General features: G+C 55.7%; 1 protein-coding gene across 1 annotated transcript; it reads left to right on the plus strand.

Annotated features, from left to right (window-relative positions):
• The first annotated feature begins 533 nt into the window (after positions 1-533).
• Positions 534-13,909, plus strand: DUSP4 (dual specificity phosphatase 4). The gene is made up of 4 exons (XM_080797748.1): positions 534-1,400; positions 10,904-11,049; positions 12,110-12,329; positions 12,965-13,909. The coding sequence occupies exons 1-4, from the start codon at positions 968-970 to the stop codon at positions 13,348-13,350; spliced, it is 1,185 nt and encodes a 394-aa protein (XP_080653874.1). The 5' UTR covers positions 534-967; the 3' UTR covers positions 13,351-13,909.
• Positions 13,910-17,438: the final 3,529 nt, after the last annotated feature.

Raw genomic sequence — 17,438 nt, forward strand, 5'->3', positions numbered from 1 at the left:
GCTAAAAGGGACGAGACCTCCCCTCCGAGCCCCCGGCCTCCCGCTAGACCGGCTTCCCGGCTGGCCGTGCTCCGCACGCCGAACCCGCGTCGCCGCGGCGGGGTGCGGTGGCGGCACGGCGACCAGGGTCGGGCGGGCGGCGCGCCGCGGAGCCCGGGACCCGGCCGGCCGCGACCGCCGCCGCCGCCGCGCTCCATTCACAAAGTCCCGGCGCCGCCGCTCGTCTGCCGGTCGGAGGCCGCCTCCCTCTTCCTCTAGGTCTCGGTTTTATGAATGGGCCTGACGGCGAGCTCCGAGCACCCTGTTTACTCCGCTCTTTGTGACGTCGCGTTCCCATGACTGGGCGCCAGCGGCCCTCACTCCATTCACGCGCGGGGAGGGGGCGGAGGAGGGGCCGGCCGGGCGGAGGGAGCCGGGATGGGGCGGGGAGCCGGCGCGGGAGGGCGGGGGGAGGGCGCGAGGCCCGGGATGGCAAGAGGCGGGGCCTCGGGAGGTAGTAATGAATCTGCCCCCTCCCGGGGGAGAGCAGAAGAGCCTTAATACATCTATAAGCCAAAGAGGAAACTCTGGCTGGGGCAGTGCGCGGAGCTCCGGCTGCTGGTGGGGAGCGGCGGCCGGAACCGCAGCGCCGGCGGCGGCTACGGCGGGAGCAGCACAACCGGCAAAATACAATAGAAGCAACAACAGAAGGGAGCCCGCGGTCCTCTCCCGTAAACACACTCCCCTCCGCCGCCGCCTCCCCCTCGGCACCGCGCGCGGTGCTGCCTGGCGCCCGAGGCCGCTCGGACTGCTATGTAACCGCGAGACGGCGGGAGCGAGGGAACCGGGGAGAAGAGGTCCGCCCGTGGGAGGCTGTGGGGGCCAAGTTTGCGGCCACTTCGGCACGCGCTTCCCTTAGCCCCCGCTTGCCCCTTCCTGCAGCCCGGCTGGCCCAGGGATCCTTTGCCTCCTCGCGTGCCCGGCGACCATGGTGACGGTGGAGGAGCTGCGGGAGATGGACTGCAGCGTGCTCAAAAGGCTGATGAACAGGGAAGAGAACGGCGGCGGCGCGGGCGGCAGCGGCGGCCACGGCGCCCTGGGGCTGCTGAGCGGCGGCAAGTGCCTGCTGCTGGACTGCAGACCGTTCCTGGCGCACAGCGCGGGCTACATCCGAGGCTCGGTCAACGTGCGCTGCAACACCATCGTGCGGCGGCGGGCCAAGGGCTCCGTGAGTCTGGAGCAGATCCTGCCCGCCGAGGAGGAGGTGCGCGCCCGCCTGCGCTCCGGCCTCTACTCCGCGGTCATCGTCTACGACGAGCGCAGCCCGCGCGCCGAGAGCCTCCGCGAGGACAGCACCGTGTCGCTGGTCGTGCAGGCGCTGCGCCGCAACGCCGAGCGCACCGACATCTGCCTGCTCAAAGGTAAACTCGGGCGCCGGGGCGCGAGTCGGAGGGGAGGTTCGGCGGGACTGGGCGGCCTGCGTCTTAGTGAGCCGGGGAATAAGTGCCCGGAGGGATTCGTGGCCGTGAGGATCCCCGCGCACTCCTTTGTACGCGCTGGTGTGCAGGGTTTGCAAGGTTTTTGTGCGTTTGTGTGCAAGTGCGAGCGCCTGAAGTCCCCAGAGACGGCGAGGGTGCGTTTCCCCTGTCACCTGCCGAGTCGGGAGTCTTCGGAGATTCTGCATTTATTTACCCTCACTGACCGTCAGGCTTCTTAGGCGAAGGGACCCCACTGCGTTGCCCACCTAGAGTCCGGGTGTGTGTTGGGGGGGGGTGCTCCCAGTGCCACTGTGCGGACGGGGACAGGTCAGGCCTGTTGTCGTGGCGCGCCCGGGCCCTGCGCCGCGTCCCGAGAACCCGAGAGGTGGGGAAGAGGGTGAAGGGTGAGCGCCGAAGCGGGAACGGCTCCGTGAATGCAGAAAGGCGGATCGGGTTGCGGACATTGTGCGGAGCTATCTGTGTCTGGTTCCCTGCTGCCCAACTCCGAGCTCCGCCTGGAAGGTGGCCAACTTCTCCCGCCTCGGGCTAGACCCCAGCTCGGGGAGTGGGGGGCGGGAGGACTGAGTATTCGGGGACCGCGAGATGGGACGGTGCCCCTTCAACTGAGGCCGCGGAGAGGTACGACCTTTTGTTCAGAGCCGCTTCTCGACCATCTGTTGGCAGCGCGTGCTTGCTTTAAGCGGACCCTGGCGCAACTCTTCGGGGACGGGAGTTCTTGTCAAATCGGGAAGTCGGAAACCCCCAAAGGACCGCGGGCTAAGTGGTCGGAGGGACGGTGCGCCGACCGCACCTGCCCGGCCTGGTGGAGCCGCGGCCCTTGGCTGTCCCCGCGCGAGGGGGAGCGGGCAGGACCCGGTGTGGGTAGGGGCGCCCCCGCCGCTGCGCCCCTGCCTCCCACCGCCGCATTCCGCGCATTCTTTCGCCGCCGTCCGGTCACTGCCTCCGAACTCGTGAGGCGTTTCAGACCCAGGCCTTCAAAGAGCCGCTCCTTTCCCTGCAGGCGCCCTTCGCCTCCTCCCTCCTTTCCTTTTCCCTCCGGACCTGCTCACCCGAGAGGAAGGGAGGTGGTGGCGGGAGGAGGGGCGGAAACCTGTCCCCGCCGCCCTTTCCAAAAAGCACAACAAGCCCGCTCAGTGCCGGCGAGCCGGGTTTGCCCCTGCCGAACAGCGGGGGGCTTTGTTCTCGGCAGTTGTTTCCTGGCCGTTTGACCTGTCAGCTGCTGGGGAAACGCTGCTGTTGACCTTCGGCTGAACTACTAAGGCGATTTTGCTGATTTTTCTGTTTCCGCGAGGGCTGCCTTTTGCATCTCCGAGGGAGCCTAATCTTCCTCTCTTCTCCCCAAAGCGTTTTAAGAGAAAGTGCCGGGAAGGGGTTGCACCGGAAGGCCGGGCGCCTGGGACCCGGGGGCCTCGCCTGCCCGGTGGCCCAGCAGTGCCCGGGAGCCCCCGGCGGACGCACGTCCAGCTTCCTCCCGCGCGGGTGTGGGCGGCGAGGCTGCCGAGCACGCCTGCCTTCCCCTATCCGCTGCTGGCGTTCGTGGCAACGGGGAGAGAAATTTCTCGGGGGCGATGGGCTCCTCGAGTGGCACGGGCTGGCCGGGGTGTTCTCCGTGCCGCGCCGCCCTGGACTCTCGCCCATGATTTAAAGCCCAAGCCTGCGCCTTCCTTCGCGGGCCTCTGAAGCCAGGGCCCTTCTGGGGGTCGTGCAGACCCACGTGGAGTCTGGGTGCGTTTTGTTTTGTTTTTCTTCCTGGAAGAAAGCCGGAGGGGATAGCCCCGGAGCAGCAGCTCGGGGACCTTGGCCCCTGGACTAACGGGCGCGAGGACACCTGAGACCTGGGGCGGGAAGGCATATATTGAACGTTTCCTTCTCTGGCTCCTCCCTGGTCGAGCGGGGAGAACCCAGAGCCAAATCCGTTCGGACAGCCGCCCGGCCCGCGCACTCGCTGCTAGGCGCGAGGCTCAGGCTCCAGCTCCGGCTCAGGCTCCGGCTCAGGCTCAGGCTTGGGGTGAGACAGGAGCCTCTGGCTACAATGACAGTCCCCTCGTAGGTCAGGAGCCTCCGGGTAAAATGACAGCCCCCTGGCTGTTGGCGAGGTCCCTGGCCAAAGGAAAAGGAGTCTTCTGTGGGCTCTTTCCTCCCGAGGCTTGCACTGCTTCCTGTGGTCTGACCTGGTGTGTCAGGGAGGGCTTCCTACCGGGCTTCTCCAAGTCCACCTCCTCGAGCGTCTAGGCCCGGGCCGCAGGTAGAAACAGTGCATCTGCAGGAACGGGCCGGGGAGGAGCCAGGAAATGTTTCACTGTGTCTTCTAAGGAAAGGAGCCTTTGGGAGCAGCCTTCTATAATTCCGAGGGGTGGGTGGTGGTGATGGAAAGGGGCTAGATCCCTAGCGATGGCAGAACGTCTGCCTAACTGGTTAACAGGGGCATTTCTGGCTGCTTCTCCTACATGTTAGAAGGAGAGGAAGTCTCAACACCGTTCCTCTTCCTCCTCTTGGCCCTCTAAGCAAAAAGGCATCCCCACCGGGGCTAGAAGGACCCAGAAAGTGTCTGCCCCCACAGGGTAGGAGAGGAAAGCAAGGCTCCTAAGTTCTGGTGGAGAGAATGTACGTTCCTAGGAGGGCACTCCCCGGGCAGAGAACTAAAGGGAAGCACTGGGGAAGGGGGGGGGGGGACATAAAGCCGTTTAGATTATCTTTAGTAGATGCCCCAATGGCTTAGGGCTTGGCTGGTTTGGTTTCCACTGGAGTTGCTCATTTTAGTTTTCACGTAATGGGACTCTGTGTAGGTCTCATTTCGTGAATATGGAGCAAAAGTGGGCAGATGTTAAGCCAGCGGAAGACCTGAGTGTTGGTCTCTGACAACCTGCGGGGACAGAAAGGCAGTAGAATATTTTCAGAAGTTACATTGTCCTTCCCAGCCAAAGGCTCTCTAATTCTCTGAGTAACTAACTAACTAAGGGTCTTTCAAAATCTCAGTTTTCTCGTTCTGCCACTCACCACATGCAAGAATTCACAGTTAAGAGTAAATGTTACTCTTTCCATTTCCTAATAGTATCCAAGTTTTGCTAAGAGCCATCACCTGAATCATTACATTTTCTGGTCTTTTTGCTAATAAAAGATTCTTATTGACCTAAACCTTTTTTTTTTTTTCTTTTTCTTCTCTTTCTTTCTCCTCTAAGGTTCCTTTATTTAAAATCCTATAAGGCATTTTTAGGGAACGTTCAGAAATTTCAGTTTTTGAGATGTTTATTACAATACACATCTCCTTTGAAGTCCTTTTGTCTTTCTTTCGTAAATTTTCAGATTGGGGTTATAAAGAACCGTGGTCATTAGAGAAAGACAATGAGAGCATTTTCTTACCCTAATAGAGGGCATTCTTTGCCTCTCCTACTTCTCCAGTAAGTCAGTCTCACGCAGAAGATTTTAGATATAAAAACACTATTTTACTTTTCTCCTGTCTAAAATTTACCACAGCTCATGACTTCTGTCTGTTTTAATTTGAGATCTGATTTTAAAGTTGTCCTGGTATGTTTTGAGAAAGGACGATCAACTAGATAGTCCAGCTTCTTCCTCCAGGTTGGGACTCAAATATGCTCTACTCCTAGGGCCTGACCATACAGATGGTGACATGACCATACAGATGGTGACATGACACTTTCCAAAGGAAACAGCCAGCAAGGCCAGTAATGGAGTGGGGAGTGCTCAGCCAGCAGCCCTGCTCTCACTCTGTGCCTGTCTTGTCTCTCTCGGTCCCCAGTGGCCCAGCCCATCCTAGTCCCCCAGGTCAATGGCATTAAACAGCAACACCCCAGGGGGGAGGGGGTATGAGTTTGCCCACCTCCTCCACCCAAAGAGAAATGGATTAGCTTTTCTTCCTACAAACAGGACACAATGCCCATGACAGCCAAGGCTTGAGGGCATCAGAATGACACAAAATGGTAGGTCTTATAGATAGTCTCTAACTTCTACTACAGTTCGTCAAAGAATGACAGCGAATGAAGCAATCTCACTGTTTTTTTGCATCATTTGAACTGGATGCTTCAAACGAACAAAAGTAACTAAAGACGAGGTGTAGGTACAAATTGAAAGTGAAAATTTGATCCTTACTAAGCCCATCACAGCTCCCTTGGGCTTGTCCTCGAGGCTCATAGGAGAGGTGGGCTATACGGGATGGAGGGAGGGTGGCCTTTATTTATTTATTTTTTTTTAAAGATTTTATTTATTTATTTGAGACAGAGAGAGCAGATGGGCTGGGGAGAGGCAGAGGCAGAGGGAGAAGCAGACTAGTTGCTGAGCAGGGAGCCCGATGCGGGGTTCGATCCCAGGACCCCAGGATCATGACCTGAGCCGAGGCAGATGCTTCACCAGCTGAGCCACCCAGGCGCCCCCAGAGGGGCCTTCTTAAGGAGCCAAGAAATTCCTTTAAAAAAATCAGAACATCTGAAACTAGCTGGCCAGTTTCCTACCTGGGAGGCAGTTGCCGCCTGACCAAGGCAGTTTGACAGGAAGAAAAGTTCACTCTCCGACGGAAGGCAGCGGAAGCCCGCTTGCTGGACAGAGCAGATAGCCCAGAAGTTCTGGGAGGGACCGCAACCCAGACCCAGCTCCAATGCGTCATTGTCAGCCAGCGGGTGCAGGACCACGGGTCTGTGCCTGGGGTCCCAGCCTGAGCGCTCACTTAGGCAAACGTTCAGCACGGCTCAGGATTTACACAGGTGATTACGGAGTTAACCCCCACATCAAGGGAAGTTATCAAAGCCAGAGGACCCCAGATTTTCTTGCTGGGCATCAGCTGCCTTGTATTGATAAGATGTCCCAGGAGACCAAGCCCTTGTCCGTCTGGGAGCCTGGTCTGTGAACGGGTGACATTGTATTGAGAAGGTAATGGAGAGAGTGACAGCCGTATTAAGATCCATGACCACTGTCACCACCAAATGACTGGCTTTCCCCACACAGACCCCCACTAGAGATCCTGCTGTGGTGATATGATCAGCACTACGTCAGCCTGCCTTTTCTAGAACCCTTTGATGCATACTGTCCCAGCCCTGCATGGACGCGTGGCCAGTGGGCCGTTCTTTGTAGTAAGCTGTGACAGTTGTGTTACTGTGTGAGTGTGAGAAAAAAAAGTGTGGAATTGAGCTATGGAGGTAATTATTCCTCAAGAAAGTTGATCGGGGGTGGGGTGGGGAGGAATTATATTGCTTTTCTTTCCTCTAGCCCCTCAAGTTTCAAAATTTAGATGAGAAAATGAGAGCTTTTAGACTAGAAAGTCTATTATTAAGAACACGGGAAAAACGGGTCAAAATTACTCAGGGTATCTGTTATAGAGTTACCTTCTGTTGGGCACAGACGGAATAGGTGGAAAGTCATTGGTGTCTGTGTCATGCGATTGTATCCAGAAGCTCGAAAAGCAGATTTTGGAGACACCTGCTGTCAGTTCGTAGTTTACAAATAAAGTTTGTGATATTTAAGATCACCAGAGTATTGGCACTTAGGGGCGCCTGGGTGGCTCACTTGGTTAAGTGGCTGCCTTCGGGTCGGGTCATGATCCCAGGGTCCCGGGATCGAGCCCTGCATCGGGCTCCCTGCTCAGCAGAGAGACTGCTTCTCCCTCTCCCTCTGCCTGCCTCTCTGCCTACTTTTGCTCTCTCTCTCTATGTCAAATAAGTAAATAAAATCTTAAAAAAATATATTGGCACTTAAAGATGATATGGTCTGAAATCCTGACATCGTGACCCTGTAGGGATACAGACGCACCTGAAACCAGAGTTCTGTAAAATTCTATACCCCCTTTAAATGGAATGCATTCTAGAGGTTTCTATTCTGTTATATTGCATTAAATAAAACGTGCTGATAATGACTTCTAAGTGACAACTGGTAGTTTGAAAAGCCCTGGCAAGAAGCAGAGTTTGGTGAAATGTCAGGAGTGTCCTGTTCAGATCCTTTCTGGTTTTACCTGAAAATTCTGTGTCTTCAACGGGGTGAAACCAGCTGTCTGTGGCTCCCCCAAGAGAAGGACCACCAGGAAGGCAGAGATGGGGACACAGCAGGGTGGGCTTCTGATGGCCAGACCAGCAGATGGCTTCGAGACAATGGGCTGAACGTTGTCCCTCCCCTTACTTGGGGGCCTCCCTGAACCGCAGTTTTCTGTGACATCAGGGCCAGTCATCTAAAGGGCTGCTGGTTGGACCCATGTTTGGGAAGAGCCTGGCACATAGTAAGCCTTTCCCTGAAACAGTGGCTATCATTTTTACTAACGTGGTGCTGATGGCCATGGAGGACGGATACTCTCGTCGGGTGTGGGTGTGAGTGGTTTCCTAACTCGCAGACTTCTGCCCCAGCACCCTGCCTGCCCATCCTTGTGTGTTCTACTCATCGGACTGGTCCTGGACCAGTGCAGCTCATCGGCCTGCAAGAAGGACCTCCTTTGGTGCTGCTCCTTGTAATGGATCCTCCAAAGCTAGCAAGAGCTCAGGAGGGAAAAACCCCCTCATTACTGCCCCTGGCCTGGGATGCTCCAGTCCCTTGGGCTAATCTGCTTTCTCACTCGGTTCCTTTCTGCCTGTTCTTTAAAGATCTGGCAGAGCGAACTGACTTCAGTCGTAATGTTTCTGCCCCATTCTAATGCTGTCTTCTCCCACGCTCTCTGTACTGTTAGGAGAGGTCTGGGGGTGGGGGTGCGTGGATGACAAATGGCCCCCCTCAAGCCTGGTCTGGCCCCCAGGTCACCTCTGTCCTGCCCCGTTGCCTGCCTGCCCCCTGCCCACCATGGCCTGGGAGTCCTCTGTCCTTTGCTGCTCTGAGGAGCCACCCAGAGCCAGTGGACATCCCCGATGGGGAAAGGTCCTGGACAGTGCAGTGCCTGTCCTTCTACTGTCCGATGACCAGATCTCAGGGCTGTGAGTGGAAAAAAACCGGTAAAGCCTAGGAGGAGAAGGCTGTCCAAAGTCTGGGAAGTTGCCAGTAATGCTGGGTTCCCTCTTTGGTGCCAAAAAAGGAAGCCTTCATTATGCATCTCCCCGAGGCCAGGCGCAGAGCACTGGCTGTCCCAAGTGGTCTTTGAGGGACGCCGCCGGCCCCGACGGTTCATCACATTTTACAGATGAGGGAGAGACTCAGAGAGGTTGCGTGACAGCCCTAGGCTGCACAGCTGATGATTTCTTGGGTTGGGGTGCAACCCAGACCTGTGAGTCTGAAGGAGAATCCGTCTAGGTCCCTGCCCATACCTACTCAGCCATGGGAAAAACATTGTGTCAATCACTCTGAGGCCCCTCCCACTCCCCCCTCCCCCCCCCCGCAGGTGGGGTGATCCTAGGACCTCTGTGACCTTGCCGCCTAACCCTGGGCCCCCTGGAGTTCCCTGATCACTTGCCAGTGGGCACTGCTAGTCTGCCTGTCTAGGTGATGAGCTTATGGAGGGCACTGCCCAGGCCTTACATTTCTTTGAAAAAAATAAACAAAAACAAATGTATTTGGATAGCTCAAATTATGTACTATAAACACAGAGAGTAGTTTACTTAAAAATCTTCAAATCTGGGTGCCTGGGTGGCTCAGTGGGTTAAGCCGCTGCCTTGGCTCAGGTCATGATCTCAGGGTCCTGGGATCGAGTTCCTCATCGGGCTCTCTGCTCAGCAGGGAGCCTGCTTCCCTCTCACTCTTCTCTGCCTGCCTCTCTGCCTACTTGTGATCTCTCTCTGTCAAATAAATAAATAAAATCTTTTTAAAAAAAATCTTCAAATCCTATAGAATTGTCTGGAGTAACAAGTGATGGCTTTGTATATGGGTGTTCACCAATGGTTTGTTGACTGCTCCGTTTCCCCTTCCATCCTTCCAAGGGGGGAGACTGGAGGAAGTTTCCCGAGTCCTGTGTTGGGGCCGCAGCTAAACACGTTTGCTGCCTCTTCCCCCATCCTCTCTTCTGTGCATTTGGGACAGCCGGGTTTGTAGCCTTAACAGGAAAAAGGGGTGCTGAGGGGTGCCCCTGAGCTGAGATGACCAGGAGGGCCACCTGACATGCCTGTGACATGCCTGACACTGCCAGTCCTGGCCCCTCGAGCGGGTTTTCCATCCGGGGAGGCTGGTCATTGTGACTCAGCAGCAGCCAGGCGGGTGACCAGGGAGGCAGCCGTTTCTATCCCAAGGGAGGGCATGGAGGGGGAATGCAGGAGACTGGGGCTCAGAGGAAAAAATGTCTACTGCGTTTCTGGAAGCCTCACGATGCAGCTAAGAACCGTTTCCCTGCCTCCGCAAAGCAGTGTTTTCTGGCGGCGGGGGAGTGGGATTTGGGCAAGTCATTGACTCACTGTCACATGTCTGCCTGTTGGAAGGTTCCCACGAATGGTTCCAGGGCACACTGGCCCCACACCGCTTACACCCAGACGTTTAGCTGTTACCTACGTGATTGTTGGGTGAACGGGTCCGTGAGAGGGGTCATTCCACAACGTGCAGGCCCTACTGAATTGACTTATGATCCACCGTGGGTCCTCCAGAAACTGCAAAATAAAAAATGCGGACAGGGCCAAATGCGGACAGTAGCGCTGAGTTGCTCACCAAGCCACGTCCCATAGCTCCCAAGTGAATCAGATCCTGGTCAGGCGTTTGTCTCCTCCTGGTGTCTCCCTGCCCCTTTGCCTACCTACATCTCTGCCCACCCCTGGCCAGCCCGCGCTCTTCTGCTCGCCCCAACACTATTACAGAGAAATTGGCCCTTTATCTCTTTTTGCTTAAAAGACCTCCCTTCCCCGGAAGACGAGCCCACAGATAACCATTCCAGAGCTTAGCAATTCTCAGGGCAGGAAATCCTGCCTTGCCTCAAACCTGCATGTAGCAAGAGGGATTTATATTTAAGCCTGTTTCCTCCTCTTTTGGCCCCTTGTTGATGGAACAACTGTTCGTGCGGCCGCGCGATTGGCATCTGTCCTCTTGCTGAGATCCAGAGGGGCTGGTGCCAGGGCAATTTTTTTTTTCCTTCTCTCCCACATTCGAGAACCTCTCCAAAGGAAAGGCTGGAGTTGGGGGGATGACAGACATCACTGTAGGTCCCAGGGCTCGGCACCTCCGTGTTCATGAAAACCCACAGTGGCCAACCTGTCTTCCGTGCTGTGTCATCACCCTAAGGAGCTGCTGTGGAAGGACCCTTCTGGCATGGTCCCCCGCACCTCCTCCTTTCTGCATCTGCATCCCGAAACCTAAGTCTTGTTCCTAAAACTTTCCTTCCAGCCTTCAGGATGAAGCCGGACCAAAGGGGGCTCTCTGTAGGCGCCGTAGCCATTATCTCTGGACCCACAGCGCCACCTGGTGGCCAGTGTAGATCCAGCCAGCCCCAGCTTCAGAGCTGTTCTCCTTCTAGGGCTAGGATTCAAGTACTTTCTGGTTTTCTGCTGGCTTAGTGACCCTATTAACTGGAACATGTTTCTCTTTCACAGGTGGCTATGAGAGGTTTTCCTCCGAGTACCCAGAATTCTGTTCCAAAACCAAGGCCCTGGCAGCCCTCCCACCTGCTGTGCCCCCCAACACCGCCGAATCCTTGGACGTGGGCTGCAGCTCCTGCGGAACCCCGCTGCACGACCAGGTAGACTCGGGGCCCAGAGCCCGCGAGGGAGGGGCAACTTGGGGGCAAGGGGGCTTGTTTCCAGGTTGCAGCTTTTCAGGGGTTGGGGATGCAGGGCCTCAGTTTGGGGAGAAGGTAGTGAACCCCAAGTACTGGGGTGGGGTGTTAGGGAGGGTGCATTTGTTCCTGGGAATTCTTCCCCTTCCCTATTATTAACCTCACTAGGAAAAATATAAAGACGTAACTTTCCGATTAGCCTCTGAAGTTATGTGCAGACGGGTGAGGATTGCTGAAATCAGAAGTGTGGGACCTGCTACAGAGAAAGCGGAGAGAGCACCCTCTTTGAAGGCGTGCCCAGGGACCTGACGCCGAGCCCCCCCCCCCCCCCCCCGTGTACAGCCCACTGTAAATGCCAAGTGGGCATAAATGGTCGGCTCTCCCTCCCCTAAGGAAATCAGCTTAAGCTGCCATATCCCTTACGAGCCCACTCCTTCTAGGCCTTCGGTTTAGATGGACGGGGGTGAATTTATGGGGTCCAGCAACTCTGCTCCCAGATCCCAGATCTTCTGACTTGATGTGACTCAGAAAATGTCACGAATTTAAGCTGATGTTACCTCATACTGCCAAGCTCCCTCCTTTTGTCTGTGAGGCTGGTAACACCTGTTTTTAGTGTGCCACCTGGAGATGTATCCAATCCAAGAAGTTGCCACATCACACACCAGACAGCCTGGCCATTAGTAGGTGTAGGTGAATGTCGCCAACGGTGTGGCAAGGCCCGAGTGGTATCTGGTATCTAGGCGGAGGTGGGCGACTGGCACCTGGTGGGGCCCACCAGGCTTTACCATCCCGGATTCTCAGATCACAGCAGAGAAGCTGTGAGAAGCCCCTGGGTCTGTCATTTGCCGGGAGCCCCAGCAGGTGTAAGGGGAAGGCTGGGAGGGGCCGCGTCCCCCGGCGTCCTCCCCAGGGCTTGTGAAAGCCTGCCTCGGACAGGCTCCCTCTCCTGGTCCCCGTCCTCCTCCTCCTGACTGCCTTCTACTCACCACGCCCGGGGGGCCTTTGCTTCCCCTTTCTGGTACAGGGGGGTCCTGTGGAGATCCTTCCCTTCCTCTACCTCGGCAGTGCCTACCACGCTGCCCGGAGGGACATGCTGGACGCCCTGGGGATCACGGCCCTGCTGAATGTCTCCTCTGACTGCCCAAACCACTTCGAAGGACACTACCAGTACAAGTGCATCCCGGTGGAAGACAACCACAAGGCAGACATCAGCTCCTGGTTCATGGAGGCCATCGAGTACATTGGTAGGTCGGCGCTGGGGTGCACACCCAGGCGGGAGGCTGGAAGGGAGCCGCGAGTCCTCCCTGCCGAAGGAGGGACTCAGGTAGCGCTGTCTCCAGGGCATACCCATTTCCCCTCTGCCTCTAAGGGAGGCCGTCCCCCTGGATGCCGTGTTGGGGGAGGAGAATAGGAAGACGGACTCCCGCTCCAATGCTCTTAGCGTAGCCAGCCAACAACTTCTTCCTTGGCCCTCTCCGGATGTCTAGATGATAAGGCTTTGGGGACTGGGGAGGAAGACACATAGAGGGAGAATCGGGTCATTGTTTTTTGTTTCTGCAAATGGAAATCCTTGACGGTACGTTGGGATTTCACCGGCTTGAACCCGGATTTTTTCCCAAGCTTAGTGCGTTTGTTTGGTGAAGTCTCAAAAATCGGAATCCTGGAGTCCCTTGCAGTGGGCTTCTCCCCGCCCTTTCCTCAGCTAGGGCTGTTGTTCCTCTAATGGGAGTGCCCCTCCCCCAATGCTGCTCAGAGCCCCCCCCCCCCCCCCCGCCCCAGGCCCCCCCGCCCAGCGGGGCCAGCCCGCACCTGCCGCCCTGCGACCCCGGGGCGCGCGCGCGCGCGCAGGGCACTGACGGCGCCGCGCTCTCTGCCCCAGATGCGGTGAAGGACTGCCGCGGCCGGGTGCTGGTGCACTGCCAGGCCGGCATCTCGCGCTCGGCCACCATCTGCCTGGCCTACCTGATGATGAAGAAGCGCGTGCGGCTGGAGGAGGCCTTCGAGTTCGTCAAGCAGCGGCGGAGCATCATCTCGCCCAACTTCAGCTTCATGGGGCAGCTGCTGCAGTTCGAGTCGCAGGTGCTGGCCACGTCGTGCGCCGCGGAGGCCGCCAGCCCCTCGGGGCCCCTGCGGGAGCGGGGCAAGGCCACCCCCACGCCCACGTCGCAGTTCGTCTTCAGCTTCCCGGTGTCGGTGGGCGTGCACGCGGCCCCCAGCAGCCTGCCCTACCTGCACAGCCCCATCACCACCTCCCCCAGCTGCTAGGGCCGCGGGGAGCCCCGACGCGACCCCCCCGCCGCCGGCTCTCTGCGGGGCTGGCGGGGACTGTTGGCGCGAGAGCCCGGCCGCCAGCCTCCCCCCTTGCCCTCCTCCAGGGCCAGCTAGAAAGGCAATAAGGACTTCGAATCCACCTTACGAGCCGACAACACACTCCAGCCTAGAGCAATAACGGCTGCCTCCGCGGGCAGGGAAGACCTCGGTTTGGTTTGTGCGTCCGTGTTACTTTTCAGATAGGAATTTCTTACCTCATTTTTTTAAGCAGTAAGGCTTGAAGTTATGAAACCCACAGATCCTGGCAAAACGTGCCCACCCGGTTTTATTGAGGTGGGGGGGGGGGCGGCGCGGGGGTGGGAAACGGACGAAAAGAAAACAAGTTTGCCAGAAGTGCCTGGTTCTGTGTGCTTCCTTCTTTTTTGTTCTTGTAACGGGTTTTGGTTGCAGTTCTGTTTTTTAAAGAAACCTTACAGGAGATGGTTTTCCTTGTGAAGTCACCAACAGGTGGATAATGATGCTTAATAATAAATAAAAGTATTTATTAAGAAGTTCCTCTGAGTACGTAAGTGCAAGGAGCCTAGGGATGATGGTGAACCTAGGATGTATGTATGTCCTGCTAAGGTCAAGGCAGTTAGGAGCCGGATAGGTATCTCCCAGGTATGGACCAGGTAGCGGGAGGACCAGGGGGCACTGGTTGCCACTGAGAAGCAGGCAGAGTGGGACGGCAGGAGGAAGAAAGGAAGGACTGCTTTCTGACTTCTTTGAAGCTGGTTCCCAGGCAAAAGCGGCTCTAGGTCCCAGTGACACAGCCTTTTCTTGAGATCACTAATTTAATTTGGCGATGGGAGCCTCTTCTCACAGACCTGCGCGGGAAAACTCATCTATCCTCTGGGGTAAGTGCCGTGTGGTAAAAGGCGCTTCTGGAAAATTGGGTGCAGCTGAGATTGTCCTACGTGCAGGGAGACCCTTGGGGCAAGCAGCTAACTTGAGATGAACCAGACGGGAATCCTCTGCTGATGGGAAGCACCGTCTTGTCTTCTGCACACGTCGGGATTTGTAATGTCAGAGGGAAGTACAGCAGCCGGTTCTTGTCTTCTTGAAATTCCTGGTGTAGCCGAATATTTTTCAAGGCCCTTCCTTGAATAAGAAGAGGGGATTGGCTACCATGTTTCCCGTCTAGAACGGAAGACGGTGTGAGTGAGTCGCTGGCTAGACCCTTTGCTTGGGAGCTGGCCGCTGGGCTGCTTTCCTGGGCACCCTGGGCCTTGCTCCCATTTTGGAATCCTTCGTGGGTTAATACCATTTTAAGGGGCCTTTCCAAATGGAGATAAGGCTCTTGGAGGGAGAAGGATGTTTGATGCTCATTGGGCTTGGGGGGAGGGAGGAGGGAAGCTACGTGTTACTTCATTTGTGGTAGTGTGGACCAGTGTTGTTACAGAGTGCCGCCTAGAGGTATTTGCAGACTCGTCTAGAAATGAGAGCATGTTTGTTTTGAGGTTTTTTGGTTTTTTTGGTGTTTTTTGTTTTGTTTTGTTTTTTGGTGTTTTTGGTTTTTTTTTTTAGCCCCTTGTGAGTCTAGATCTAAATGAACATTCTTGCTCATCCATAAATAACTTCAAGCCTCGATGTCAGAATCGCGTTGGAATGCTCTTTCTCATCCTGGCATCCCAGACAGGACCAGGTTCTTTACATTTCCTTCCATAAACATGAACCTGTGTTGGCATCACTCATCCCGCCTTGGTCAAGCCCTGTCTTTGGGTGAGGCCGGAGTTCCCGCTTCCTGTTTTTAGAAAAGCCAGCGGCCCCCTCCATCCCTGGGAGCTGCTTGGCTGAATAGGTAGGGGAGAGGTGAGGGGTTGAGGTTCCCGGATAATGGACCTATTTAGAGATGGCGTGGTTGGCCGTTCCCGCTTTCTTCTTGATTCCTAGAAGTTGCTCTATGCTTTGTGATGAGTGAGGTCGAGCGAGTTCTGCAGCTGCGAGAGCTCTGGGTTCCAACAGCAGACAGACCTGGGGGGCAGGGGAGCCTGTGGTGGGGGGAGGGCAGCCAGCCTGGAACAGACTCACTTTCTATAGAACAAGTGTACAGTTGCCAAAACCTGTGTGTCGTGCTTTCCCAGACTGGATTCCAAACACACGGACAGTCGGAGCTCAGGACCAGCCCCAGACATGTCTTTCCCCCGCTTCCCAATTCAAGTTTTCTGTCACCATGTCAAACTGCTATTTATAAAGCCATTTTCTTTGTACTCGGTAACCGCCTGAGTCCCAGAACTCTCAGAGATAAAATAGGAAATTAGCTTGATCGGAAAAGGGGATTTTTTTGGGGGGGGTCATAATTCTGCCATCAAGAAGCCTCTTTGATGACTCGAAATAACTCTGTAATGAAGACACCACTACAGGGTCAGCTCGAATGGCCAGGTGGATTTCAACCGGCATATCTCCCATGGAGTCTTCTGGTGATGCAAAAGTCCTGTAACGGCCAGAAAACATTGCCACTTGCCCTGATCCTGTCAGCGGTGCTGTTGGCTACCTTGGATCTTCTATAGAGACCAAGGGATGCGGTCGGCTCCCTCCTGGAATTCTGTGAGACCCAGGGATGCTTGTGGAGCACTGAGGGTAATGGACTTGACTTTGCCATGGAGAAGTATTAGGCTGAAGCTGCCGTGAATGGTGCCTGAGCGCTCGCAGCTTTCGTCCTTTCCTCCTGAGGCCGTTTTGCCAGCTGGATTCCAGAGTTTTCAACGAGGTTGAGAAGCCATGAGAAATTCTAAGAGTCTGGGAAAGTGGGCAGAAGGGAGGTAGGATGGTCCATTTGGATGGGAGTTGCCCGCCAGCCCGTTGTACTAAGGCAGTGGTTCACCTTGGCTGCCCTTTGGTGTCGACTGGGGACTTTTGAAAACCTTGCTACCAGGCTATCCCAGGGCAACGAAACCAGGATTTCTGGAGCTGGAACCCAGGCATCCGTATGTTCCAAAGCTCCCCTGGTGCTTTCCATGTGCAGCCAAGGTGGGAAAAACCGTCTTGCTCTCTGGAGGGCAAGGTGCTGCTGGAGGGCGTCTTAATGACACAGAACTCACTGGTCTCGGAAACCACAGCTAGGGGTTTGTCATTGGCTTGGCAGGTTCCTGCTGCCCATCCCAGCCCGGCAGAGGGACAAGATCCTTTCTCTCAGGAGCTCAAGGAGCAGGTGACCTTGAACGGCAGCTGATGTGTGGAGCATTGTTAGGGACCTGAATACGGTGTCTGGATGTTGGGGTTGCTCCTTAAATGCTCCTTGTCTAGCAAGGAAGATAATGGGGCGTTATTCTTGAAGATGCCCTTGTCCCCCAGGAGCACCCTGCCTGTCCTCAGAGCTCAGGAGTCAGATGAGGGAGAGGCTTCTTCAAGACAGAGCGATGCAATACTTGTAACTTTTGTAAATAGCCCCGTCTTTCAGAGTGATGTCATTTCTACATTTGATAATGCTTGTACTTCTGTAGGATGTATATAGTTTAGGGGATTATTTTTTGTTTGGTTTCGTTTTTTAGAAGAGTCAACATGTCTTTTTATTTATTGCCTGACAAAGAGCATTTGAAGAAAAATAAATACATTTTCAACCATGTCTGGCCTGGTTTATCCTTTCCTTGGAAACGGCCCTGCTATGATGGCTTGGAAGGGAGCGAAAGGAGGGCTGGGGCGTTGGATGATCCTGTGTCCTTCGTGACGGTGATGGTAAGACGGTGGCTCGTAAACCCAGTGGCCCTGTTTTTGCTCCCTGGACACCGCCCGAAGACAGTGGGGGGAACAGGCTCACCTGCATCTCTAAGAACCTGGTTTCTCCGGGAAGAGCGTCCTGGGGGGAAGAAAGAATTAATTGGACAATAAGAGACAGGGAGTGTCCTTCATTGGACCTACTTTGGTCCAGGCACAGGATGGAGTGACAAGGATGGCTCTTTGGTGGGAGAAGTCCATCAAACAGCCTAACCACAGAGTGATTAGGGCTATAGTAGGGGAATATAGAAGGCGTTACCCCTGCTGGGACACCCCGCCCCACCTATAACAAGGGGTCCTGCCTGGCTCACACACACACAGACTCTTAG

The sequence above is a fragment of the Martes martes genome (assembly GCF_963455335.1).
Source record: "Martes martes genome assembly, chromosome: 2".
Taxonomy (NCBI): Eukaryota; Metazoa; Chordata; class Mammalia; order Carnivora; family Mustelidae; genus Martes; species Martes martes.